Source organism: Cottoperca gobio, chromosome 20, assembly GCF_900634415.1.
Source record: "Cottoperca gobio chromosome 20, fCotGob3.1, whole genome shotgun sequence".
Taxonomy (NCBI): Eukaryota; Metazoa; Chordata; class Actinopteri; order Perciformes; family Bovichtidae; genus Cottoperca; species Cottoperca gobio.
Window position 1 is genome coordinate 16,028,526 of NC_041374.1, and position 27,746 is coordinate 16,056,271.

At 39.2% G+C, this 27,746-nt stretch overlaps 1 protein-coding gene across 4 annotated transcripts in view; it reads right to left on the bottom strand.

Annotated features, from left to right (window-relative positions):
* Positions 1-27,746, bottom strand: part of slc12a7b (solute carrier family 12 member 7b) — a 57,909-nt gene that overhangs the window by 27,487 nt on the left and 2,676 nt on the right. The window contains exon 1 of one of the 4 annotated variants that reach the window (XM_029457308.1): positions 16,993-17,354. The exons of the other annotated variants lie outside the window; for them this stretch is intronic. Within the exon in view, the coding sequence (XP_029313168.1) occupies positions 16,993-17,113 (121 nt within the window). The 5' untranslated portion in view covers positions 17,114-17,354. Of the gene's footprint in view, positions 1-16,992; positions 17,355-27,746 lie in introns of those variants that run through there. 4 annotated transcript variants of the gene reach the window in all.

Genomic DNA, 27,746 nt, shown 5'->3' on the forward strand with positions numbered 1-27,746 from the left:
TAACGTAACATTCTAGAACTGTAACTTAACATTCTAGAACTGTAATTTAACATTCTAGAACTGTAACGTAACATTCTAGAACTGTAATTTAACATTCTAGAACTGTAACGTAACATTCTAGAACTGTAACGTAACATTCTAGAACTGTAATTTAACATTCTAGAACTGTAACGTAACATTCTAGAACTGTAACCTAACATTCTAGAACCATAACCTAGCATTCTAGAACTGTAACTTAACATTTTAGAACTGAAATTTAACATTCTAGAACTGAAATTTAACATTCTAGAACTGTAACTTAACATTCTAGAACTGTAATTTAACATTCTAGAACTGAAATTTAACATTCTAGAACGGTAACTTAAAATTCTAGAACTGCAACGTAACATTCTAGAACTGTAACGTAACATTCTAGAACGGTAATTTAACATTCTAGAACTGTAACTTAACATTCTAGAACTATAACGTAACATTTTAGAACTGTAACTTAACATTCTAGAACTATAACGTAACATTCTAGAACTATAACGTAACATTCTAGAACTATAACGTAACATTCTAGAACTGTAACGTAACATTCTAGAACTGTAACGTAACATTCTAGAACTGTAATTTAACATTCTAGAACTGTAACGTAACATTCTAGAACTGTAACCTAACATTCTAGAACCATAACCTAACATTCTAGAACTGTAACGTAACATTTTAGAACGGTAATTTAACATTCTAGAACTGAAATTTAACATTCTAGAACTGTAACTTAACATTCTAGAACTGTAATTTAACATTCTAGAACTGTAAACTAACATTCTAGAACTGAAATTTAACATTCTAGAACGGTAACTTAAAATTCTAGAACTGTAACATAAAATTCTAGAACTGCAATTTAACATTCTAGAACTGTAAACTAACATTCTAGAACTGCAATTTAACATTCTAGAACTTCAATTTAACATTCTAACTGAACTACATTAGAACTGTAACCTAACATTCTAGAACTGTAACCTAACATTCTAGAACTGTAATTTAACATTGTAGGACTGCAGTGTGCCGTATCAAGTTTATATTGACTAAGTACAGATAGGTCACTGTAATGTATAATGTAATCTATGTATTCAGTTACACAGACTATAAATGACCTGTGGCTGGCACAACCGCACTGCCGGAGTTGCGTCAAGCAGAAAAGCCCAGCAGGTGGACCCATCTGTGCTCACTAAATTCCCTTTAGAAATATTAGTGATATAACAGCAGATCAAATGCAGTAATAACTACAGTAAGGTCACAAAATGTAAATTTTCCCTACCACAGACTATTAGACTAGAAACATTAGGCTAGAGTAATATAACAGCAGATAAAATGCCACAGAGTAAGATCACATTTAAATGTACAAAGCCCAATGATTATCTGTAAATCCGTGCGCACAGTGTACAAATCCGTTCACGCGGTTTTGTGATTCCGAGAGCAGTTTACAAATCCTTTCGCACGGATTTTAAATCCTTTCACACGGATTTACACATCAAGTTTAGTCCCTACCATGTCTTTATTCTTACCATTGACAGAAATGTTACTGTGTGCACCAGGGCTGCAAACATCCATTATTGCTGAATTATTTTAAAGAATAATGTATATTATATAAAATGTCAGAAAACACATTCCATTATACATTTCCCAGAGTTGGTTGATCTATTGACTTATTCGAATTGTTTTGTATGACGAAACCATTTGTCCATTTATCATGATCCATACTTTCATCCTTACTCAGGGCTCTATATCACAAACTACTCGAGTTAAGACTCCACTCACTTCACCTGATGCACAGCGAGTGTATGTGTATGTGTGAATGTAACGGCAGTAGAAAATTACAAAACAATCCATTTAGCTGTTAACGTGTTCCAAAAATGAAGTGGACTATAGCTGATTATTCATAAAAGCAAAATGAAGAGAGAGAGAGGAGGCTGGTGGGGAGGGAGAGACAACAAGAGCTTCAGACTCAGACGTTACTGATGATGAAAGAGCAGGCAGGGAGAGACCGACGAAGAAATTCAAATGAATGAATTTAAATATCTGGTGTGTTTATTATCATGTTTACAACTTTTACCAGAAATCATAAAATAACCATTTTAAGACTAAAAGGTCAGAGTCAAACTGTTTTATTTTAAGCTGCTTTTAAAAAAAAATACACTGCAGTGCCTGAAGTCAGTACAAGAAATATTCATAACCATATACCAACATTTTTGTTCATTTTTTTACTCTCCTTAAAATATTCCAATTGTTGACCACGTCTCTCTGCCGGGTCTTCTGCATTCATTCAGTGAACTCTGGCCGCAGTGGGGATTTCATGGGTAACTTTTACTGCTTGATCCAGCTGCAGGGGGAATAAGAGGCTTGCAGCATGGCTTAGCGCGGTGGTAATCACAGGGAAAGTCACTTTGTCCTTGTACTGTGCTAGCTCTTTAAAACACAGTCTGAGTGAAATAGCACGACATATTAGGTGAGGGTACAATGCCTTCAATAAGCTGGGATAACGGGGAATTATTTACGATAATGACCATTATACAGCGAAGATGCAGCCAAGGGTGAATCAACCTGTCAGCCATCGCTTAGCTTGGTAGGATGCTACACACACCACAGGTAATCATTGTCCAAAATTATACTAGCTAAATCCTCTTTGAGGACCGGCAGCAGGCTAAAACTGGCAATACCGTTTCCAAATCAGGTACGGTTTCCACTTTTAGAATGTGCTGACGTGTAAGGTGGTTTAGACGTCAATCAGGAAGTGTCAAACAGAATAAAAATGTCATAGTAATATTACTCCTGCCACGATAAGTCCTACAATACAGTTAAGATAGTGTTTTGTGACCGAGTGATCACATTATATGTTTCGACTTTTAGTCTACAGTAAAGACTGTACTCGGAACATACAATGCCTCAGTCTGAAAGTAGTACATGTTGTACAGGAAGTCTGCCTCCTGAACAGAAAGGCTCTAATGTTTGAAAAAAGAGTTATTTAAAAGAAAAAGACAAACTGCTGCATTGCCAAACATGATCTATAATGTTGGACAGCACATGTTTTGGTTTTTTCCTAAGGCAATTGTTTTAGTTAATTATCAAGTGTAATGCAGAACTAGACAGCTTCTCAAATGTGAAGATGTGCTGCTGATATCTTGGGATCTAAGAATTTGTTCAGGGCATTTAAAACAAAAACAAATGGGGACGCAGTTATAACACAAAACATTAAATATTTACTACAAGGCGTAGAAGATAGCAGTAGTTTCTGACTGTTGCAAATACAGTAGCAAATTGAGACTTTCCATGGCCATTAATGACAACCGAAAAAAAACATACTGGTATGCTTTTATGTTTTTCTCTGCTTCATTTATTGGCATCTCTGTTTTTTTCCTAATGTGTAATAAAAAAGGTCATCACCCCATGGTAACACTGTGTGTTCAAACTACCGGTGACAAAGCAACAGGCTACAATTCATTTTCAATGGAAGCCGGTGACATGAAGCTACAAAGCAACACTTGTAACACATCACGTCAATCACACAGCAACAAATCAAAGTTGAGTTACGTCAACTTTTTTCAGAGCTGCAACCCTAACCAATCATATTTTTTTGTTTCGCCATTTCCGGTCCCCTTCTCTCTTGCCAGAGGGTGACAGCTATTACATGGAGTACCTGGTATCAAACATACATTTTTAAACACACAATGTCTAGTGGTATTGTGTTATTTAGCTAAGTTAGCTGACGCTGAGTATTGCAGGGCATTCTCCAAAAGTGCCCTCAACTGACGATCCATGTTGGCAGACACACAAGCCCATGACAACATAAACACATCAACGGTGACAAAGTAGCACTACTGTTTTATAGCAAAGTAGAACTTGCATATCACCATTTCAAACTAAGCAAAAGAGCCAGCTGCCACAAATCCTTCCAGTAGATGCCAAACACTGAAATTCTGGAGTAAGTGTAGTAGATCATGAATAAAAGAAAAGGCACAGGGACACGTAGGGGATGATATGGAGGATGAAGATGATCTACCGAAGTCTGTACACGTCTGTCTACGTATTATCTTAACTGTTGGTGTGTGAATGCCAACGTGTGTGTATGTGTGACTGTGCTTCAGTGTAGCGTCGAACAGTCCTGGGGGACATGGTCCAGTTTCATATACAGTAGCAGTGACAAGACTCTGGCCTAGTTAACAGATGTTAGCCTCTGTGCACATTACACATGTTGCCATTCATCTTGGACTAATTCACGCTGCTTCCTGGAAGTTCCTGTTCATGTCCTCTTGCTAAAGGGAATTACACATCATGACATTATTTATTGGGGCAACACAAAGGTGCAGGAGGACTGACTTAACTAAACAACCTGGGTTTGCCCGCGTAAGTATTGCTACAGCATCACAAAATAATAGTTTGTCCGTTAGGGCTAGAAATTGGGGGATAAAAAGTTTGGATCATGCAGAGCTAAAATTATTTCCACAATCCAACCCTGTCCAGCTCGGCCACCCTGAGAAAACAAGCGCAGTTATGACTGACCAGGTACATACTGCAAAGATGTCAGCCTGCTATTCCTGCATTGCACAAAGTCCTAATATCAGCTGTTCTCATGTCGGTTCAGGAATGCTGAAAGTGCACTAAAAAGGATGTAAATGTTTCCACCTGGTCTACAGGAAAGAATGAGAGTACCATGGAAGATGAAAACAGCAGTGTGTGTATGGGTGTGTTCAAATGAAAATGATAATGGATGAAAATGATTTCCAATCTTTAAAGCCCAGCAATGTCTCCAGCTAAAGGGATCTTAATCGCATATGGCTTATCCTAACATTTTAGTATATGTGCACTATAATGTGGTGATATAAAATCTATTTATGATAGAGGCATGTGGAACTGCATTGTCGAAGACTCCCATTGCTAGTAAAACAAATGCAAAGGTTGAATTACACCAAATGGCACTAAAAGCAGTGGACCCGTTTCTTTTAGTTTTTTTTTAGCTAACAGCATTTGAGAGGAGTTCTGTGTGTAGACAATGCTGGATGGAACTGAAGAGCCCAGAGAGAGCAAAGTCACCTCATTTAAAACTACAAAACACATCTGCTCTGAAACACAGAGTCCTTTCCTCCTGCTGGCCAGGCTGAAAGATGTTTGTGCTGTATTTAACAGTTTGGCAGTAGAAGAGTCCATGTAGGCTTACACTGCATCTCTTTGTTGCGTTAGCCCTCTTCTCGACACTTCCCCTTCTTATTTTGCATGTATAAACATAGTGGAGACCGAGCACAAAACACCATCCTTATCATCACTGTGGTGAGTAAAGCTAATCCAACAAACAAACAAACAATTTTGTCATAAATGAATGGAAACAGTATTAAACTTAATGAGTTCAAACCAGACTGATTACAAAGTCACTGTTCCGTCTATAATAAAAAGGGAAGGGAGAAAGGTGAAACCTCCTGTGTCGTTGTTGATGAATGAATGCAGGTGTATTTTATGGTAAGAACTCTCTCTCTCTGTGTGTGTGTGTGTGTGTGTGTGTGTGTGTGTGTGTGTGTGTGTGTGTGTGTGTGTGTGTGTGTGTGTGTGTGTGTGTGTGTGTGTGTGTGTGTGTGTGTGTGTGTGTGTGTGTGTGTGTGTGTCCTACTTCTGCAGGTGGTGAGCAGAGTCTCCCTGCGCTATAGCGCACTAGGTGACCCTTGAAAAATGTGACATTGCGAGGAGGTTATACAGTATGCTAGTGGCATAGACCATATGCAAACTGACACAGATAAAATCAACACCTCTCTGGTTAAATCGCATACATCCTCTTCTTCCATTAAACCCAAAGCTACTGTGGTAGAACACCTTAATACAACAAAAAATACTATACACAAAAAAAACTATACAAACTGCCAAGCACAGTTCATATCAGCTCACTTGGAAATTTAAGACACATTTCAAAAAGGAGTTATTCCCTGATTGGCACAAACACCAAAGCATAATTCTGCAGAAAATAAATAAAATCAATAAATTCTAATTAATGAAAGAGTTTGTTTCCAAAGACAGATCAAGCTTTCGGCCAAGACGATGTTATGATCCGAGTATTGTCTGGAAAATAATTGAGTTTTGTTACTAAGAACATTTTAGTAGGAGGTGATGTTTCTGTCATATAAGCCATGCCTCGGGTTTTAGTCAAATGAATACATATTGCTTATATTTTACAATACTGCTAATAATTTTCTACCTTTCAGGGGACAAACTGTTTTCAATTCATTCTAGCACACACTGCCAATCAACGTGCCTCTATTTAAATAGGTACACAGAGGTAAAGGTATTAGAATGAACAATTCACCACCATTACAAATGTCTGGGTCAAAGTGATGGTATGATTGTAGGACAAAGGAATTACATGCAAGCTAGACCGCTGCCCCAACATTCAACATCTGTCAGTATCGTTACATAAGGGAGTGGGATTCCCTAACCCTGCCCCAGCGCACTGCTAAGAGGAGTCATTAGTCAGTCTGTCATTTGTTGTTAGGGAAATACTGAACATCCTATTGGCAACAACCCTCTGCTGCCTTCACTTTTTCTCAGTTCTTCACAGTGCTTTTTGTTTGTGTTCACATCCCTGGCTAAAGAAGCTGTGGAGCTTGGGCTGAAGTCAGACTTCATCAGCACCCTGCCCACTGATTAGTATATATTCACCAGAAGGTACAGGTACATGGAGGATGTGCTAATGTTAAGGCTCAGCCTCTCTGGTCACTGTGGTAATAAATGACCACGCATCCTATTTATAACCACTAAGCTGCACACTGTGACGACACTGTAAGCTGCCTAACACTGCTGCCAGAGTTGGCCTGTCGCTCATTGTACCCAAAAAAAATAAGATTATGAGAGGGCGGGAGGGAAAAAAAGAGGGTTAGCTTTAGGAGACACTGAGAGTCCAGACAGTGCATGTTCAAAATCAGTTCAAGGTTAACATAAAAGGGGAAAAACACTTTCCAGCTACAAGATTAAGAAGCAGCAGAAATAAAAACAAAAAACTAATTTACTTAATTTATATGCACTTTTGTACATATTTAGTCTAACTGCTAGACAGCACAGTTTCTACATTTTAGGGTTCATTTTAACTCTAAATGTAAGATTTAGTGCCATGCCTTGCTCAGTAATCTGTACAGGACCACAGCTCATTCAAATATCATGGCTTTTGACTTAGTGAGCCCTTAACAACGGAACCAAGGCAAAGCCCTTTGCTGTTAATACTTTTCATCACTGTGAAACAGTTCACACTAAATCTAGCATAGGGACACAAAAACAAACAACACCTCATTTATAGTCAGATTTGTCTTTGGTGGAACAATTTATCTTGAGGAGAATAGTTAGGCTAGACAAGACAATGCAATTCTATAAAAAGAGAACAAAACTATAGAGAACAAAAACATTACACAAACAACCAAATATCTCCAAAGTCTAACTGTACAAGCTTGAATATAGTGCAAGTACAGGACTGCTGAAGGAGTACTTTAGTTATGATAAGCTTACCCTTCCGTCGAGAGCCTCCCCTCTGCTCCATTCTGAGGAGCGGGGCTTAAAAAGGGGGTGGAAGGGAGGGGTTCCTAGTAGTGGTCCCTGGGGAACTCCAGTTATGGGGGTCCAAAGTATAGAGATACTGCTAGTAAGGTGCAGAAGTCAGGAATGCTGCCTGTGCTGTGTGGATAATGTGAGGATCAGCTATTTCTGTGACAGCGTGTGTGTGTGTTTGTGTGTGTGAAAATTGGCCTGTGACGACGATGTCAGCAGCATCAGCCATGCATCACAAAGCACCCTCACCCTCCCACCGACCTGCACGCACACACACAAACACAAACACACAAACACACCTCCCTTGACTCAACCTCCGTGAGCTTCTGATCCCTGCTGCACAAGTGCGCGTGCATGTTCAAACACACACACACACCAAGAGGGAGGAGCAAAGAAAGCGAGGGAAGCAGAAAGCAATAGTAAAACAGACAGACAGCTATAGGGCAGTGTGGGAGGAGAGAGAAGGATGGATGGATGTGCACACACACAAGTAGGATAAACAAGAGGGATGGAAAAGCAAGAAAAAAAGCAAGTTAAGTCAATGCCAAAAATTGACTTATTTTTCACAGAAAACATTTGTGAGCTTGTGGCGCTGAGAAAGCAGAGAAAAACACTTGCCATCCAAAGTAAAAGCTGTGCAGTATATCATTTTGAATCAATAATCCTCTACTATTTTAAACTGCAGGTGCTGCCTCAGTGAGCAGTTTCATTTACAATCTGACGTCCTGACTGACCTCCAGGGTGCTATAGGTGGAATCGATCAGAAAAGCACAGGGAGGACACAGGACAGCTGGAGACTATATACTGGATACTGGTATGGAGCCATGCAATCCCAGGCATCTTTAGAACCATTTTAATGTTAACAGACTCTAATCATATAGACCCTATTAATATTATTATTATGTTTTTGGCTTGGTTTGTCTGTTTGTCAACAGGATTACTTCAGCTCGATTTTTATGAAACGCCCCCTGAAGTCGGAAACAACTCGGAAACAGATATCAATACAATAAGTCTTCATGTTGTTTTCACATTACAATTAAAGCTCAAGAACACACCGAAGTGGGAACTAGAATAGCAATTGGAGAATTGCTATTCTAGTTACAGTAAAGATTGGGTAACCCAATATACATATAGGTAGGGTTGCAACTAACGATTATTTACTATTTAATATGCTCCTCTACTATATGCGTCTCCCTCTGATCTGTGTAGAGAGGAGACTTTTTTTATTTTTCTTATTTTTAATTACTATTATCATTACTAATATTCGAACATTTGACTACTTATTTCTGACTTAACCATCATGGAAACAAATAAAGCATCAAAAACATTCAGGTAAACCCTATATTTAGAACCCGATAATTTCTGTTATTTAAACGTGTGTTAACAAAATATTAATAGTCTGAAGCATATCATCCTGATGTCTGTATCATGGATCCCTAATTTTAACTCAAGTGACTAGACAAAGGCAGATCAAGCTCTGCTCTATCAAATTCTTGGCAACCTGTTCATCTGCCTTTTTAAGAGCATGTGAAGTGGGCACTAATCACGTAACCAGATTAGGCTAATCCTGAACTTTTTATAAAACACAGAAGCCACGTCGAGGCTACAGGGTTGCGGAAGATACGGCTTTAAAGTCAGACAAAACGGAAGTTCAGTTTCTGATGCCGTCTTCCGGCCACTTGTCGCCCATCAGTCAGGTGAGTGTCCATCAGGCTGCGACATATTGGCTGTTCGTCACTTAGCAGAGATAGACAAAGTCTGGAGTTGTGACTGAGGATTAAAACACTTTTGACAAAACTGTAAGAGTTCGAAGAGCAATTTATGAATAATAATATAATAACTTGATATTCACTTAAGAAAAAACTCCACGGGTGAATTCAAAGATGTGGCCAATGTCCACCCAGCTTTCCCCAGTCATGCGAAGATAAAACTGAACATCCGCTGCCTGCATCATTAAACGGAAAGATGTGTAAAGGCAGAGCTTAAAGAGGGACTATCAAATCACACAGAAAGAAGGATTTGGTAGTATCAAGCTCCCCTTGGTTTGATGTCAGATGGCTGCTGTCATAGTGATTTTGTGTGTGTGTGCATAAGAGTCTGTGTGTTGCACTTAATGATGTCCTAAGCCTTTAAATCCTTTAGGTAAACAACCCTGCCTGTTATGCAATACACACAGCATGGGCGGGAGAGAAAGGACAGAAAGACGAGGGTTACTGTACTAATGTCTGCATAGGGCTGAGGGTTTATTGGATACTTTAAGACATCCTTACTATGATGGGGGGGAAAACAAAATCGCTGAAAATTGATGTGACCGACACAAGATAAATGATTGTTGAGTGAGTAGAAGCTATCTCGACCATGTTCGAGTCAATCTTTCATCAGGGAACGACTTTAAATTGAATTTCTGGAAGCGGCTGAGACGGTGTGGAAGTAGGTCAGAAGAAAAAAAATAAAGGAGGAAGAAGGAGAGAATTGGTGTCAGCCAAGGCTTGGTATCAATGTTAACTTAGTGCCGATTACACCTGAATCCTCTCTCCCATTTGTAAACACTAAGCATGAGATGTGTAAGACAAAATATAGTACGCTAGTGATTGCTGGCTTTTGTCTCTCCACTGCCACTACTAACTGCTACTAACACAATATTCCTCTTTTTGAGCCGTCTGTGACTTTGTCCAACTAACATTGAAGGGTTGACTGACACACTATATGAAATCCAACCATTTTTCCCTTAGTCAGTGTCATGTGCTCTTACAATTACACTGTAGGATCAGCAGTGTAGCTTTAAGAGCACCTGGTATGACACGTTTGGAGATTCTCTGATGTTTCAATAAATGCAGGAAACTGATTGCTTTAGATGTCTATAATGTATTTTTTGCCCAAACTCTTATGTGTCATTTTCTTTCTTGACAAACAGAAATGCATTTGTTTTGTTTGTCTTATTTCCGCTTACATTTCAAAAGCTAGTTAATGACAAAGACACATCGAATGGAAATTAATCTTCCACAATTAGGTACACTGCTGTGATTTAACAAACAAATCAACAGTATGAAAAGCATTTTAAAAATGCAATAGAAACTGAAAACATATTGGTTGGCACACAAGAGTAATGTAATTCGAGACACAGTTGACATCTGTACTTTAAATTGCAACGTCATCACAAATAAATACAGTGAAACAGCATCTGGTTATATCACAGAGTCCTTCCCAATTTTTCTGGCCAAAAGTGCAAATGAGTCATGGTCATGTGAGAACAACAACGAAATCATCTGACTCGCAGTCTGGCAAACTCTTTTCCCTCAATCTAAGCTCCACCCGAAGCAAGCAAAAGCAATGTCATTCTTTTATGACCTCAGGCAGAAAATGGACAACGGAAATCACGCACTATCACACACACGCACAGAAAAGTGATTCCACCCTTCTCCAGATGGTGTCACTATCTCACAATTGGAACAAAAACACTGTGCACATACATCCAAACACCCCCCCCATCACACATTTACTATGAATTGTAGCTGCAGTAGGAACACCAGACCCTGATCTCCCAGTGTCTACTTTAAATGTAGCAAAGGTTAGAGGGTTATGATGTAGGGCTGAACAATTTAAAAAGAATACCTTATTACAATTATTTGGACTGATATCGATTAACGATCATTTTTGCATCATTATTCTCATTAAAAAATATATTTAAATGATCATGGTGGGAGTTTTTGTGAGGATCTGTACCAAACTAAGATTTCTTTCCTTCCATCTGTAGAATATGATTTGTAAGCCAGAACATCTCTGCAGCACTACAGCACTACAATAAAATGGTGTTTTGACACGTATTCCTTTAACAAATAATGCGCATTGCTTGATAAAATTTCAATTATTTGTTTAGCCATAATTAGATGGGTTCTAATTTGCTAGATTATGAGCATGTGTCATATAAGGAATGGTGGGAGCTATTTAAACAAGTGGAATGTCACTGTTTCAGTGCTGCCAACATGGGTATGTTGGAATTCCTAGAATAGTGTCCCGTCACATTTGATAATAGAAATGAAAGCACTTAGCTGTGGAGAGTAACTGCTAATAGCTGTTGGTGACCACATCCAAGGGTGGGGACATTGTATAGCTATTAAAATGACATCGACTCTAACCAGACTATAAACAAAGTGCTACTTAATTGATGTTTATTGACTTACTTACAAAATCACACCACGTCTACTGTAACAGACGTCTGAAATGTTAGGCTTGTAGAGTAAACGCAGTCAAAAGAGAGGAGTTTATAATGTTTGTGGAGCATATGACCCTATGTGAATGAAAGCCACCCCCGAGGGCCTCCTACAAACTACAGCCAGCAGCGAAAGAATATAAAGTAGAGGAAAGCAACAGCCTCAAAAATGTGTGTGAGCTTATGAGGGCTTATCAGGTACACCATATTGAGAGCAGGGGGGAGATCCCTGAGCACCAAGTAGGAAGCAGCAGTCAGAGAAGGTAGGACTGAACCATCTAATCAGTGTCAATAGAAAAAGTCACTTGTTAACTAGGCTACTTTTGAACATTTCTTTGGAATGTATCCAGGTGAAGGCCTGAAAGAGGTAATGGCTTTATGGAGGGATTTCTCTAATGGCAAACAATAAGAATTTTTACATCTTGACAGTTTCTGCGCATCTCTTCTGTCGATAATTTGATGTGTGTACATCATGTGTAGGTCAAGAGTAAGTAGGTAAGTCTCAATTTGAATATTTTGCCTGGATGTTTTATGTCCTTATCTTTGCAATCCTCAAAACTATGTTCATACTAGTTTAGTAACTTTGGGATCCTCCCATGTCTGACAAAATCTCAGTGAAGCTTATATTCTAGCTTAAATGATTAGCGAATGCTTGATGCTTAACAGAGGTGGCTCTTATTGCTGTGTAAATAGGAATCAGGCATACATTCTTTTTTTCAGGGCTGACCTTGCTAAATCAAATATCTATTGGCTTAGAAAAAATATTAGGTCATGTCGCAATCCTTGTCTCACTCCCTACATTCCTAAAGTAATCTTCTCTTCCTCACTCACAGACAACACACACCATCAGCATAATAAACCACAGAGACAAGGGACAGCCTTGACTAATATATCTATACAGTGGAAAACCATTTGAATGAGTGAATTAATTGCATACAGCCGTTTCTAAGGGAATTTATATGTATGCTCAAGGTGACTTTATTGCTTAACAGTCCATCATTCTAATCAGTAGTGATGCCCTGCACTTTCAAGATTCAAAAAGCATTTGGCAACGAAGAGCATAGCAAATACTGAAGAGTTCTAATGTTTTCATGGCCTACGTTTATGGTGCAACTACTGTCCGATTGTGATGCAGATGGAACAAGCTGAACTAAGTAATGTGGCCAGGCCAGCACAAACACATACAGAGTTGAGCAAAATTGTAGTGTCAGGCTGGACACAGGCTGCAGTATTAAACTGATACTAGAACCAGGTCTGTCTTTAACACTTCATCATGCTACCAAATTATGAGACCTGGCCTGACTGAAACAAACATTACATTTAGGTAGATCTACAAAAAATGGGAAATGCAATAATAAATACAGAATGATGCAAGTAGATTATAGCCATTCCTCATACATCTCATAAATGTACTTACCTGTTGTTATAAAACAGAATTATGTAGAGGCATGATCACAGGTTATTATGTTCCCACACTAAAAAAGCCCTCCCTAAATCACTGGGGATTTGAAGAAGCTCCCCTATGATGGATACTACTGAAGGTAGCTTGGCAGGCTTGCGTAAAAGGATTTAGTGCAAGTTTTGATGGAAAAAGACAAACTGTTTTAAAGGAAACATATACACATGAAGTGATTAGGATAGAGATTTAAAGTATTAGTTGTGGGGGATCAAACTTGCGACATATTACATGCTTGTAAAATACAGGTAGCAATATGGGCATGATGCAAATCACAGATAGTAAACAACAGGGAGAGAAGGAGAAACCGAAAATACAAACAGCCACATACAGATGGCAGCTTTGAACAGACCTGCCTGCGAAATAAACAGGAAACACATGTAGGACAGATGGGCAAACGGACCAACGGACAGAGGCAGCAACACCGCAGGCACTTGGTCCGATCACTTACTTAGTTTCAGCCTAAACAACACTATAATAAAGGTTGTATTATATACTTTAGCATTTTTGCATGCAGCTTTGTAAACAAGGGATTTATTGGGTCACAACCAACACACATACTATTACTGAAGCCGTAAGCTCCACATCATACCTACTCCGTGTCATTTATTCACAAGGCGTGGCTTTCTGCAGCTTTCTGCATAGTAGATTCTCTTTGCAGCACAATGAACAGACTACGGCACTAACATGGTCAAAGTTAAGGCTTACATTCACTCTTGGGGAGTCAATACTGGAGTTCTGCACAGGACTGTTTTTTTCAATACCGCACCAGCCAACTCCCACATAATTTCTGACCATTATGTACGCTCTTGCTCACACACCATCCCGCTCCACCCATTCCCGTACAGATTCTGATCACTCCCCTCTGCACGCAGTGTTCTGTCGAAAGTCTGCCCTATGCAAGATACATCTAGATCTAGAACGATTTTTAATAGAATAGACAAATAGAAAAGACTATTAAAGCAAAAAAACTGCTTCAGCATAAGGCAGTGTGATCTAAAAGTTGTGGATTGAGTCGAGATGGAAACATTTGGGTGATTTCTAGGCCAAAGAATTCTCAAAACATTGAAATATCAAACTCTCAAGACAGATCACTACAACCTTGTTAGTACCAGAGAACCAAACATTGATTAGTTACATCACACAGTGAGACAGAGACCTTTAGTTCGGTTCCATACAGTGGAACCTATAGAGGCACTGTTGGACTTTCCCAACAACAATGAACTGGTTTTCAAATGTTTTTAAAAGTGCAGTGAAGAACACGGTTTGATATGAGAGGGTTTCATTGTGTTTTCATGAGGAAACACATATCGTGTTGGCATGTACAGTTTTGCTATGTTTGTTATTTTCCTTCCACACCACAGCTACACATTAAATAACTTGCACAAAACTAAGGACAAAATAGGACAGGATCACCACATACTGTTTTACTACATACAAACACCAAACCAGCTGATGGTTTTCTAAAAGAAATATAATGGTTTGTCTTATGTAAATAAATTGTGTAAGTAAAGAGAAAGAGTAGGTGAAAGCTAATAAACCAGCTATGATTCAGAGCAGTATAACGTGAGCTGGTGATAATTGGTTAACCTTGCATTTGTGTGATGTAGGAGGACTAAGACAGCTTTGCTTCACTTATGCAGAACAATAAGCTTCAATCTATTTCGCATTAGAAGAATGGAAAACTGTGCGGGATAGAGGTAGAAAACCCCCCAAAAAGGGATAAAGGTTTCTCCTTGCTTTCACTTCAGCAGGATATTAAATAGCTTAACTGTCTCAGAAGTTAAACTGGACCTGCAAAGCGTGAGTTCATGAGATGCAGAGTTAGCTAGGACACAAACTTCATTTTTAGAAGGAAATACGCAAAAGGTAATAAAGACAAAACCTAGAACCAGAAAGGGAGAGTAGGACAAAGAAGGATATCAGAGTTAATGAGAAGAGCTGGAGTACATTACATTACAGCATGGGGGTGGGGTCTCACCTCCCCCCACTCAGTCAACAGGAAGAAAGCCAGCAGGATAATCAATAACAGTGACTGCTTTTTGACCGAGCCCTCCCTGCACAACATGCTCATGAGCAGACAACATTTATGCTATGACGGACCCTCACTACTAAACCTTCAACCAATCTCCCTTCCCAGTCTGTCAGTATCATTCGACCATATTGTAGCCATTAATTTCTCAACAAATCAGACAGCCCAGATGAAAACGTAAGAATATTGTACAGTTTGAGTTTGAATGATGACCTGTGGATTAATGTAGACAATAGAATAGTTCTCCTTAAACCACTAGCAGTGCAAAGAAAATAAAGTGTGTGGTCCTGATGCTTCTACAAGCCAAGTTAAAGGCCATCGTTTTGTGGCTTCAGATCCAGTGCATGCACTTTCTGACATGTCATCCCCTGCTCTCCCACTATTGTTGTCACTACAGCCATTGACAGAGACAAATGGTTGCATGTGCAGAAAACACGCACAGGGGAAACCAAAGCACACCACAGTAGGATATCCTGCATAACTGTGATAATAAAATGCCATTCTCTCTCCCACAGTCTGTAAAATCTTACCCAGCAAGCAGCCGTAATTGCAGCTCCACAGCAGAAATTAAATACTGGAAGCGCCATGCGACGTGCTGTAAAAGCAGCAACTTCAATAACAACAGTCTGGGAAAAAATGGAGTGTTAGAGAGGTTTGTTAAATACGCAGTCCATGACCTCCCCATGCCGAAAATTCTAAAAACAAACAATAAGAAGAAGAAAAAGAAAAAGTTTTACAAATATTGCCCTGGCTTTATGCTTTCAGACAGGTTGATATCCGGTTAATGCTAATGCTACATTGATGTCAGGTTGAATGAATTCCGTGTCAGAAAAAGGCATTCAGATAAGTGGGGCAAAGTTGAGCCAACTGTTCACAAGTAACAGTTACCAATAAATACATTACATACATTATACATACATTACACACATACATTACAGGCTTCACAAAGTATTTCCCGGTTTTCTAATTCAAAACAGATTTAGCTAAACTTCACATATACATCTACGAGTGCTATCTGTTGCAGCCTGCGACGGTTCTGTTGCTGCACACTAAAGTTCACTGAAAAGGTCTTCAGAGTGTGAGTCATGTCAGAGGTTGTTGCATGCTAATGGTAATCAACACAAAGAGATGTTAGGAGATGCGAAAGTCATTGGTGTCCCAATTACAGCATCGATGTTGTTGTTCCTGTGTTTGTTACTACAGACACTAAGAAACCTGGCAGAATATTGAAGCAATAAAAAAAAATAGAAGAAGAACAAGAATATAAATAAATAAAACAGTCAAGCTGATGGTGTGGACGGGGTAAATAAAAGGGAAATAGGGAAGATAATCAGTCCAAAGGGGAAACACTGGCATGGAATGAGAGTTCAGGTTGAACTCCCTTGAGTGGCAGTGTCATGTGAGGGAAACTCATCTCAACAACCCTTCCATAAAATCCACTGTATTCCCTACACATTATCCACCCACACAGAGCCCATAAACCGTTGTTATGACAAACATAGGACACAGTACTTGAGCATGGTAAGCAAAGCAAACTTTCCGGGACTACTTCTCTATCTACTGTGACAGAAAAGTAAAGATATGTTTCAACCTTTAAAAAAGGTGTAAAGACTGTAAAGTCTCACTTCACTAACTGAACATTAGTAAAGCATTAAAATTGAGAACTTTGAATGAGCATTACATATCTCATTTGCACCCACCTGGCAGAGCTTAAAAAACAAAAACATCGGATCTCACCTGTGGCTCCTTCCTCCTCCTCTTTCAGCACATTGTTGTCATCAACACCATCCTCCTCGCTGCCCCTTTTTGCCTTTCTAGTGTTGTCCTTCACTGGGACCACAGTGAAGTTGGTGGGCATTTTTACACCATGTGCTTCCCCTCAATGTCTCCTGTTTGCTACACTCTCTTATCTCTTTCTCCTCTCTCCTCCCCCTCCCTCCCTCTCTGTTCTGTTGCTCCTCTCTCTCTTCCTCTGTCCAACAGCTGTCAGTCCTCTCTTCTGTCTTGCTCTCCTTCTCAGTTGTTTGCTTTTTCAGACTTACTGCGCTGGTGTACTTTACTCTCATGGGCAGACGTCGGTGGGTTAGTGTTTTTTTCCCCTATCGCTAGGATTCTGCTGTATACCCATGTGACCCTGACCCCCCTACGCACCAACTATCCAAATAAGGGAGAGCACGACTGCCCCGCCCAGTGGGGGCAGTACCCACAAAAACACAGACTAGCAAAAAACATGTATTTGTGCTCATGACTGTGTGAGACCATACATATGGCTCTTTCTGTGCCTAAGGCAGATCCTCTACCCAGGAATGTTGCTCTGTCTCACGCACAACAAAAGCCGGCAATGTTAGCCTTTGTTCAGAGAGGAGGAAGTCCAGAGCTGCTCCACTGAAAAAAGTTTGCGTGCACACAAATGGACACATATACATTTCCTCACTTCCTATGCAGTGTTATTTGACCCCATGTGCATAGTCATAAGTGGGCAGGGCTGAATTTAAAGACATATACTGGCCTTCGTCTAAACACACACCCCGGTAGTGTGTCAGCACACATGCACACAGACTTAACTTCTGCATTAGATGTACATCTCAATAGAAGTATGATACTGCGAAAAGACACAAATACACAGGGAGGGAGAAAGGAAACTGATGGAGGCATAGAGTGGGGAGGCAACTGAATCAATACAAGTGTCCACTTCGTGCCCTTATCTCTTCAGAGCAACCTCTGAAATACTAGGTTCAGGGTTAACAACAGAGACAAACACCCACCTGAGAATTATGGAATTTTTGTTAGATTCAAAGCCTGAGAAAATGTGCGTAGTGGCATTTTATTAACATAGAGTATACGGGGGAAAGTGTCGGCCATTAGCTGACCTTATTACTAATCCAAAAACAATGAGTCATTTCCTCAAGGTCAGGAGCGCAGTGAAAGTGATTACATGGTATTATGTCTCAACCCAACTAGCCAACACCCCTGTGTGATGGGAAATGCTGAAAGAAACCCTGCTTGATGAAAAGGTCACAGCAGTGAATGCTCTTTCACTCATTCAGCAGCCCTTTCGCAACGCTACAGCCCTGGAGCCTCGTTTGGTTGCTTAACATCTGGAGACCCACCCAGAACAAGTTACCCCCCCCCCCCCCCCACTTTAGTTCCCCAACATGACGACATACAAGATCAATATAGTGAAGGGTGGGGGCTGCGGGAAATAGGAAAGGAAGGAGGAGGGGCAGAAGGAGACAGAGGCAGAGAGGCAGAGTGACCAACTTACCGGAAAGCATAGTCTCTTTTTTAGCATTGCAACTTGTGCAAGAGTAACTTTACAAAGACTGAGCCAGAGTGAGAAAATGCCATCTGGTACTATAATGTTTAGAGAGTTTTGACTTCAGAGGTATCCAGGCTTTGACTATAGAGACATCTTGATGGAACTTTGAAATATTTAGCACTGGCTTAGTTAGAATGCTATATTTCACCAGATTAGACCAATTATAATGATTTGTTTGTGGTAGTGATAAAAATGGCATCAATTTTTCCATTCTATAACAGTTTACATTTGTACCTGTAACCTAGGGTTACAACAATCTTTATTTTCTTATCCTAATCTGCCACAACAGCCCACTTATATACAAATACTAGCCTTTCGGTTACATTTCTGTAGAATTGAAATGACCAGATTCAGCTTGCGGTCAGTGAAACATTTCACTCACGCCACTGTTTGGTTGCTCTGTTTTTTTTCCGCTTGAATACTGTCAGGAAAACATAGTCATCCTCTAGCAAAGTGTTTTTTTTAAGACTGATAAATATTGTCCATCTGAAAACCTTCCACTCAACTTGTTTCATCTGTCAACAAACAAGTGTAATTTCAAACTAACAACAAGAAAGGGACTCATGTAAAGTCTGTAATTCACTATATAAAGAAGAAATCCATTTACCAGAACACCTCTCTTGTCATATACTATAATAGCTATCCAATCGGGTATTTTAGAAATACTTTGTCCTGCTATGGAGATGGCAGGTTTCAATGAAAACAATGGTTTCAATGAAACATCATAAATCCAGTAAGTGGGTGCGGTTGCAAATATGAGACTAGCTCAATGCTACAGGCAAATCAAATGTTTAGTAAATAAGCCTGGCAGCCAACATATTGTCTGAAGCAGCTACCATTCCTAGAATCATAGGGAATGTGAAAGGAAGGCAGTGCATTAATCAATACCGTGATCTAAAAAACGTAATGTTCACTAAGTATTATGGTGCTTCTAAGGTAACAAAGAGAGCACTTATCTACTCCCTGCTCAGTGGATGAGCAGTGATGTAACTGGCATCCGCTAATTAATTTACCAGACAGGCAGACTGCTTCTCAGGGACAGTCGGTGTATCAAGGCCTGGAGGACAATGATCCTTTTATGAGGAAATTTACAACAATCCACAGTGGAGACTGAAAACTAAAATGTTGTGACATAAGCAGTTCCCAGACAGTTCCCCTCCCCCCTTTATAAACCTAAGTAGAACAATTAGTAAAGCATGGATGCCTGGACATACTAAATGTTTATTATGTTCTGTTCAGTTCTTTTAAACACAAGACAGTAACACTAAATGGGAAATCTGCACTGAGTGGGGTTAGTCAGAAGTTAGTCCGTTATTACAGTAGGCTAAACCTGAATCATATCATATTGGGGATTTCTCTGTGCATCCAGTGAGGGGATATAACTCACTGAGGATTCTTTGTATATCCATGTCTTTTCATTTATTGGAATCTTGTCTTCAGAAATGTATACAGTATATGGTTTCAGACTAGCTCCACAGACAGTGATGAATTTATCTGGCCAGAAAATCACAACAGTTCAACTGACCTGAACTTCTTCTCCATCGGCTCAGATTTCTAATCCCAAAATAGATGTATTGATTGATTCCACAAGGGATGATGGGAGGAGACCGGATTTGCAACAGATACACCAAGTACAGCCCAAGGACACTGCTGAGCTCTCTTCTGATGGACACTTTCTTTCTTTCTAACTAAAATGGAGATAATTCCACCTGTTGTTTCACAACTCCCTGATTTTTATTATCTTCAATGACCTCACATCTAACACTACATTTCTTTGCATTCCCCCTTTTCTCTGTCATGGGTTTGATTCTTTATGATAAATTAGGCTGTGAAGAGATGTTTGGCGGCCCAAATTGAAAAAAAAAAGGTTATTTCAATATGTTTCATAAAGGACACATGATCAAAATGTAAACAAAAAGGTAAGGTAATGTAACCTGTTGTCTCCCCCCCCCCAATTGATTGACAAGTCTTTTATTTTGACCCATATAAGATAACAATCTACACTACATACATTTCCATTATAAATAAATCCTGATCTATAAAAATAAGTAGACATTGTAGACAAAGTTAAAACTACATGTACAATTTGACAGCAGGCAGCAAAGTCAGATCTCTTCATATGTCTGTGACGTCATCATCCTCCCTGCTCAAGAGCTTTTTAGTGACACACTAAATCCCTACCAGTAACTGATAGTGCCCTCTGGTGGGGGAATTGGGAATGCCAGCTTTCTTGTGAGGATCATTATACAGAATGATGCAGTGAAATACTGTGTAGAAAAACAATGAATGGATGAAAATTGCATAAATCTAAAGGAAATCATGGTGGCTAACAAGCAAGAGGAACATATCTTAATCATGTCATGTGGGTATGAGTCATAGCCTTTGTCACATGGCATCTTCCCTTAGTCTCTATTACTTCCTCCTGCTCTTAAAACTGCATTACATGATTTTTGATTGAAAGAGGCCAGAAGGTAGAGAAAAGACAAACCCTTGATATACTATACTGTTATGAATAAAGTGTTAGCAGAAAATTACTATACATCCAGCAGACTCGGGCATCTCACTAGAGAATTGTTTCTTGCCACTTGATGAATGCACAAACAATATTCTGCAGTATTTTAGCTCAGGGTTGGTCCACTAACAACTCATGAGAAAGTTTACTGGATTGTTTGACTCTCTCTTTACCATAGGCTTCAGCTTAATGCCTTTTGGAGCTCGGCAGGTAGTGTACAGTTGGTCTGTGTGAGATTGTGTGCTTACACAAGCCATTTGAATGGAACTTGCACTGTGTAAATTCGATAACACAGTTCTCTGAAAGCTAAAAACAGGCACGTACAGTGAATAGGCCTGATTCCTATGCAACATGTATGTTAACGTGAGTAGACTTTCCGTAAAATACAATTTATTATTAGACAAAATAAAAACTCACTCACTCATTATGCAGCAGATAGCAGAAGAGCATCAAATCCAAAAATACACCCGTTTAACCACAATCATGACAAAATATGGACAAACAATTTGTTCTATAATTTTTACACATCTAGACTAAGAGGCTGCAATAAAATCCGCAGAGTACCACCATTTAAAAACACCTCACCGTTTTAACAGAAACCTGTGTAATCAGGTGTAAACTGGCAAAGGGAAAGGTTATTTTTTAACAAGCACTGACTCAGAGAAACTGAAGGGGAAACAAAGCCAGCCATCATTATTCAGTCAGATTTTCCTAATGTCTGACTGTAAAAAGGGTGACTTAACCTTTTAGTTTCCTTTCAGAAACATTTCCATGACTTTTCTTTATTGGTCTGTAAAGGAGACCTTAGCTGCCATACATACATCCAAATCAATTGAGGTGATGATAATGATGGAAAATAAATCACACTAATCACAATCAGAGAATCACAGTCAAGGTAAACCACAGTAAATTATCTAAGGAAGGGGAAACACCTCTCACTGCATGATTCGAGGCAACATGAAGTCTGTAATGACTTTACTGCACACGTGGACAACCACACCTCAACCATCTCAGGTGACAGCACACTTGCCTGCCAGTCATCCACTAAACTGTATTTGACACAACAGGCTCAGGTGACACTTTCCTCTCGTTTGAGGCGAAGGCGTGTGTCCCCTTTATATTTCTTTTTACCTTTTCTGTGAATGCTGGGTCTTCTGTTATCAGGTCTAATTTCAAACTCCATTACCAGTTTAGAAGTACTTGCGAATAAAATACGCTTAGTGCTTACATTCAGTTGAAACTTGAGTCTCATGTATTGGCTACAGGAATTGTTTTAAGAGCAAGTAAGGTGACGATCTTCTTTAAGTGTTGGTCATAAAACGGCTGTTGAAAGGCCCTTTATCAACCGTTTGCATGTCGCTAGAGACAGAGAGGCCTGTCAATGAAAAGCGGTAAAGAAGAAGTTTCACATTGTTTCGCATCAGTGTGCTTCCAACAGTACCAGAACAGCTGCCATTACGCACAGCTGAGGCAATTTATAGCACCTGTAGGCTACAGTAAATCCCATATGGTGACATCTCAATCATCATTATTAAACGTCAGAAAAAAATCAATGATTAATAATAGCTGCAATATTGCAACACTCAGCAAAATGCTTTACAATTTAGGATCAAATTAATAGAGCATTAACAGTATGATCAAATCTAAATAAATAAAAATGAAAAGATGCAGAACTCATAAACAATTAAGAAGTACCCTCTGCTTTTATTTGTAGAAAGTAATGACTCAATCAGTGAGATTGGCAAACAACCTACAGAAACGTTCTCTTCTTATATGGTTCTGTCTTTCACCTTATATGTGTGTGTACGCCTGGTCTGTAGTATGCGTGAGATGCGCACACTCACTGCACGAATAACAGTTTATGTGTGGGAAATGACGTATGAATGCTTTTTGTGCTGATGCATCGTTTACAAATATGGCACCAGATGTTTCATTTACACAGGAGAGTCGACAACGCAATCTAAAATAAATAAACAAGCCGAGAAGCAACGCAAATGATGAATATTCTTTTGGAAACCTGGTTTCAAAATTGACAATTGGGAAAACATACTTTTGTGGTTACACTTACAGGAACACTTAGCTGAGCTGGTAAATGAAGTCAGGCATATAATGGCAAACTGACGCCAGTTCAGCTTGGTCTTTTAACTCTCTTGATTTTCCAGGTAGCTGGAGTGGCTATTCAAATCAACCCGTGAGTAAGTTTAGGAAAAACAGAAGTTGGCTCAAGTGTTTTGTCAGCTTATTTCTTTTTTGGGCAGACAGCTCAGAGGAAGTCATGCTGAAAACGGATTGAAGCTTCCACTGTATCAGTTTAATCTCCGGCTCTTTTAACTGTACTGTAAACATTAAGGCTGCTTGTGTTAAAAAGGTTATCCTTGGCATCTTCATTCAGAGACAGAACATGATACTCACAAGTCTCCCTAAACATTTCTGACATCTGATATGCACAGAAAACTGTACCTAGCTGACTTTTCCTCTTGCATACACCTGGGCTGGACTCAATGACATGAACACCTAAACAGGATGTAATTTCGAAAAGGCCACATTTGAGGATATTTTATCCAAAAACAGTATTTATTGCAATAGCAAAGGCAATAAGGCCAAAATGACTCACTGTAAATGCCTTACTTAGCCCTACACCTCCTGCTGACCAAGAGCTGGAAAAACCCATGAGTACCAACAGCAAATGTAAAGAACCTCAAGGGGAAAACCTGTTAAGTAGTTTTTCCCACAATGTCTGTTCAATGTCTATTCAGTAGCTGCTGGAAAACTGTTACTGTTATCAATCTGACCACATGCATTGTGTGTATGAAATAAACACCAGCTTCACTTTTATGTACAGAGCATAAGAAAGATAAGAACAGGATTTCAGGTTGATTACTGTTTCCATATCGAGTAAGTCCGGTGCATTGATTAGCAGACATTGTGCATAATAATAATAATAATAATATTATATATATATATATATATATATATATATATATATATATATATAATAATATAATATTATTTAGGGATCTCTCAATCCAGTTGGCCCCAATTCCCATCCGAACCTTTAATTACTGGGCATCTGCCCATATACATATATACACACACACACACACGAGAGACATAGATACACATACACAGACAGGATAGATAGAGAGAGATAGAGAGAGAGAGAGAGGAGAGAGAGATAGAGAAGAGAGAGAGAGATAGAGAGGGAGAGAGAGAGTGGAGGGGAGAGCAGATAGAGATAGAGAGAGAGGCTAGATAGAGAGAGAGAGAGAGAGAGAGATATAGAGAGAGAGAGAGAGAGATATAGAGAGAGAGAGAAGAGAGGAGAGCTCTCTGAGGAGAGAGAGAAGAGAGAGATAGAGAGAGAAGAGAGAGAAGGAGAGAGAGAGAGAGAGAGAGAGAGAGAGAGAGAGAGAGAGGAGAGATAGAGAGAGAGAGAGAGAGAGAGAGAGAGGAGAGAGAGGAGAGAGAGAGAGAGAGAAGAGAGAGCTAGAGAGGAGAGAGAGAGAGAGAGAGAGAGAGAGAGAGAGAGGAGAGAGAGAGAGAGATCTGGATGGAGGTAGGGAGGGAGAGAGAAGAGAGAGAGAGAGATGAGAGATGAGAGAGAGAGAGAGAGAGAGAGAGAGAGAAGATAGAAAGAGATAGAGAGAGAGAGAGAGAGAGAGAGAGAGAAGAGAGAGAGTAGAGACAACAGGAGAGAGAGAGAACAGACAGAGAGAGAGAGACAGGAGATGAGAGAGAGAGGAGATAGAGAGAGAGACATGACAGACATAAATCTATAGCTATAATATATAGAGAGATTATATATATATAGATATATAGAGATAGAGCCTAGAAATAGATATATATAGATATATATATATATATATTAAACTCTATATCTAATATATAAAAATAGAGATAGATATATATATTATATATAATATAGATATATATATATTATATACACATAATATATCTCTATATACCATATAGATATATAATATTATATATAATATATACACACTCACACACACCCACATATATTATTACCACACACATATATCTATATATATTACATACATACATACATACATACAGTACATACATATATATATATATACACACACACACACCTACATGATTATGCATCTGTAGCCTTATTTTTCACATGCTACTTGATGCAAAAGTGATGGTCGGTTGCCGGCTGAAATGAGAAGCGCCTTCCTGAATGTTTTGTATATTTATCTTTGCTAATAAGCAAGAGAGAGGAGAGATAGCATATTCATTGTGTTGCGGATAAGTAAATCTGTAATGATTGCTAAAACAGTCTCTGAAAGGCCATGACAGGAGTTGACAATACAGATACAGTAAATTCCTCTACTACTTAGGAATTGTTATTAATATGTTGTACTTGAATGTATATGTTTATCGCTAAATGTAATTAATGTGACAAAAAAAAGTAAATACATTTAAGGATGGAGCCAGTAATACTTGTCAAACGTTTTATGGCTAGTAGGCACAAAAAGGCTTATAATGGTGACAAATAACAAGGTTTGATGGACGGGATAATGTAGGATTGTGTAGTGACTCAATAATTGTAAGACAAGAAAGCTGTGTCCCTGCATGCCTTTGGGACAGGGGTTGAGTGAAAGAAGCATTTACAGCAGAAATGACACTGACAGACTCCGTCTCTCATGAGAGGCTAAACTTGCATTATTAAGTTTACTGTTAAACTGGTATAATGCCCTTTTTTTCAAAGATTGGGCTAAACTGTGCCTGTGTGCATTTCCCAAAAGAGAAGGAAAAGTTCTCTAAAAGTTCTCCTGCCTGACTAGAGAGGGACACACCCCATGTCCTGAGTGTTGCATGTAAATAGGGAGCACTGGAACAAACATCCCTTGGAGGATTGGCAGGGGAGGCAGCAAGACTGGGAGGCCCACACTGGGAGCAGGAACAGATATAGTGGAAGCCAGGTCCCAGTTGGTGTACATGTGCGGACTGCTGGCTCCAAATAAAACAGAGGGCAGGCATATGATAGCCAAAGGTGCGTGCCCTTTTAAACATGAACGCACAGGACATGTATGCAAACATAATGCTGTGTGGTGGGGACATTCTGAACATTCATTTACTTAGCCTAACCCAGTTACACTGGCCCCATCCTCAAATCACTAAACAATAGCTATGCTTTATCTACTATGTAAACCTATGTTTTTAGCTATGATTTGTTATGTAAAGCTTGTAAGTAGTTCATCAGTGATCTCAATGTGGTACTCAGGCAATTACACTTTGATAAAGTTGGGGGACTTGCAAAAGATAAAATCAAAGCAGACATTCTGATGTATAGTCCCTAATATGGTTAAGCTCCAGAAACAACTGGCTCCTACATTTCCCATAATGCAGTTAACAGCATCTTTTCATAAGACCCTTCCTGCCAGTCAAACAGCAACATTACATCTTTCAAATTCCACACCTCCGATTTGTAACACAGGCTTTCTATTTAAAATGTGTAGGGTCTCGAAATAACCCTTATGACACAGTCAGGGTTATTTTCTCAGACTTTGAGAAAGCTTCTCCAGAGGCACAGAAGACACAATTCAACTGTTACCTTTTACTGCATGACAAGTAAATTAGCCTAATCGTGATGGGAAAAGTCACCGTGTTCATAGTAATATAATCTATTATACGCATCTCTTTTTATAAATCTTCCAGTCCAAAATAAGGAAAATCTGATAACACATCACAGCAATAGCACTGAGCACATGAGGCATGTATTATTGCTAAAGTGCCTCAGCTACAACAGGTAGTATAAGTACGAAGCCTACTGTGCTACTGTTCTGTTTCCCAACCCCAAAGATCTGCCAGTGTGCAAACTGCCAGAGCGATAGATTGACAGTCACTCTCTGAGTACTATCCGAGTTCAAATCTGACACCTTTTGGAGACTCTTATCCCTTTAGAGCCCCATCTATCATTCACTGACTGCTTAATCTCTCATAAATCCAAATGCAATCTTAGTCATCCTACTTAAGCAAGCAGCAGGGCGCATCATCTGTTGCACCCTAAAACTTCCTCATGTGATTTCATTAACTATTAATATATTTATTACATCTATGGACACTCTGTTTACATAGCATACTTGTTTCAACACATACAATAATTCTTAGAATATGTACAATATACTATATATTTAACCATGTATACACACTTTGTTTACTTAACTCCCAGCGTGTCCTCTGCTTCAGACACGGAACATAAAGCATATTTACAGATTGCCTGGTAGGCTTTAAAAAGGAGGGCAAGCCAGTGAAACAAACTATGATTCAGACAACAGTATCTGCTTTTCTAGAATTTATAAATTACACTTCTTCACAACCACTGCTTCCTCTTTACAATGTTACTTAATCTCCCCTTATACATTTGTTGTGCAACCTCAATGACAAGAGTAACACCATTTCCAAATACAGCTAGAGTTCCAAATATATTTAGTTTAATCACATAACACTCAATCATCCCAGAAAGGTGGTGTATTTTTAAAGGAAATGCCTGTCAATCCATTATCTAAACATTATCTGCTACAGTATGGTTATCAACTTCATCATCCAGGAATTTCATTTAGCAGACAAATCTAGTAGCCAATCAGTAAATAGATTACAGCAAAATAAGTAGGCAGTATGCTATCAGTC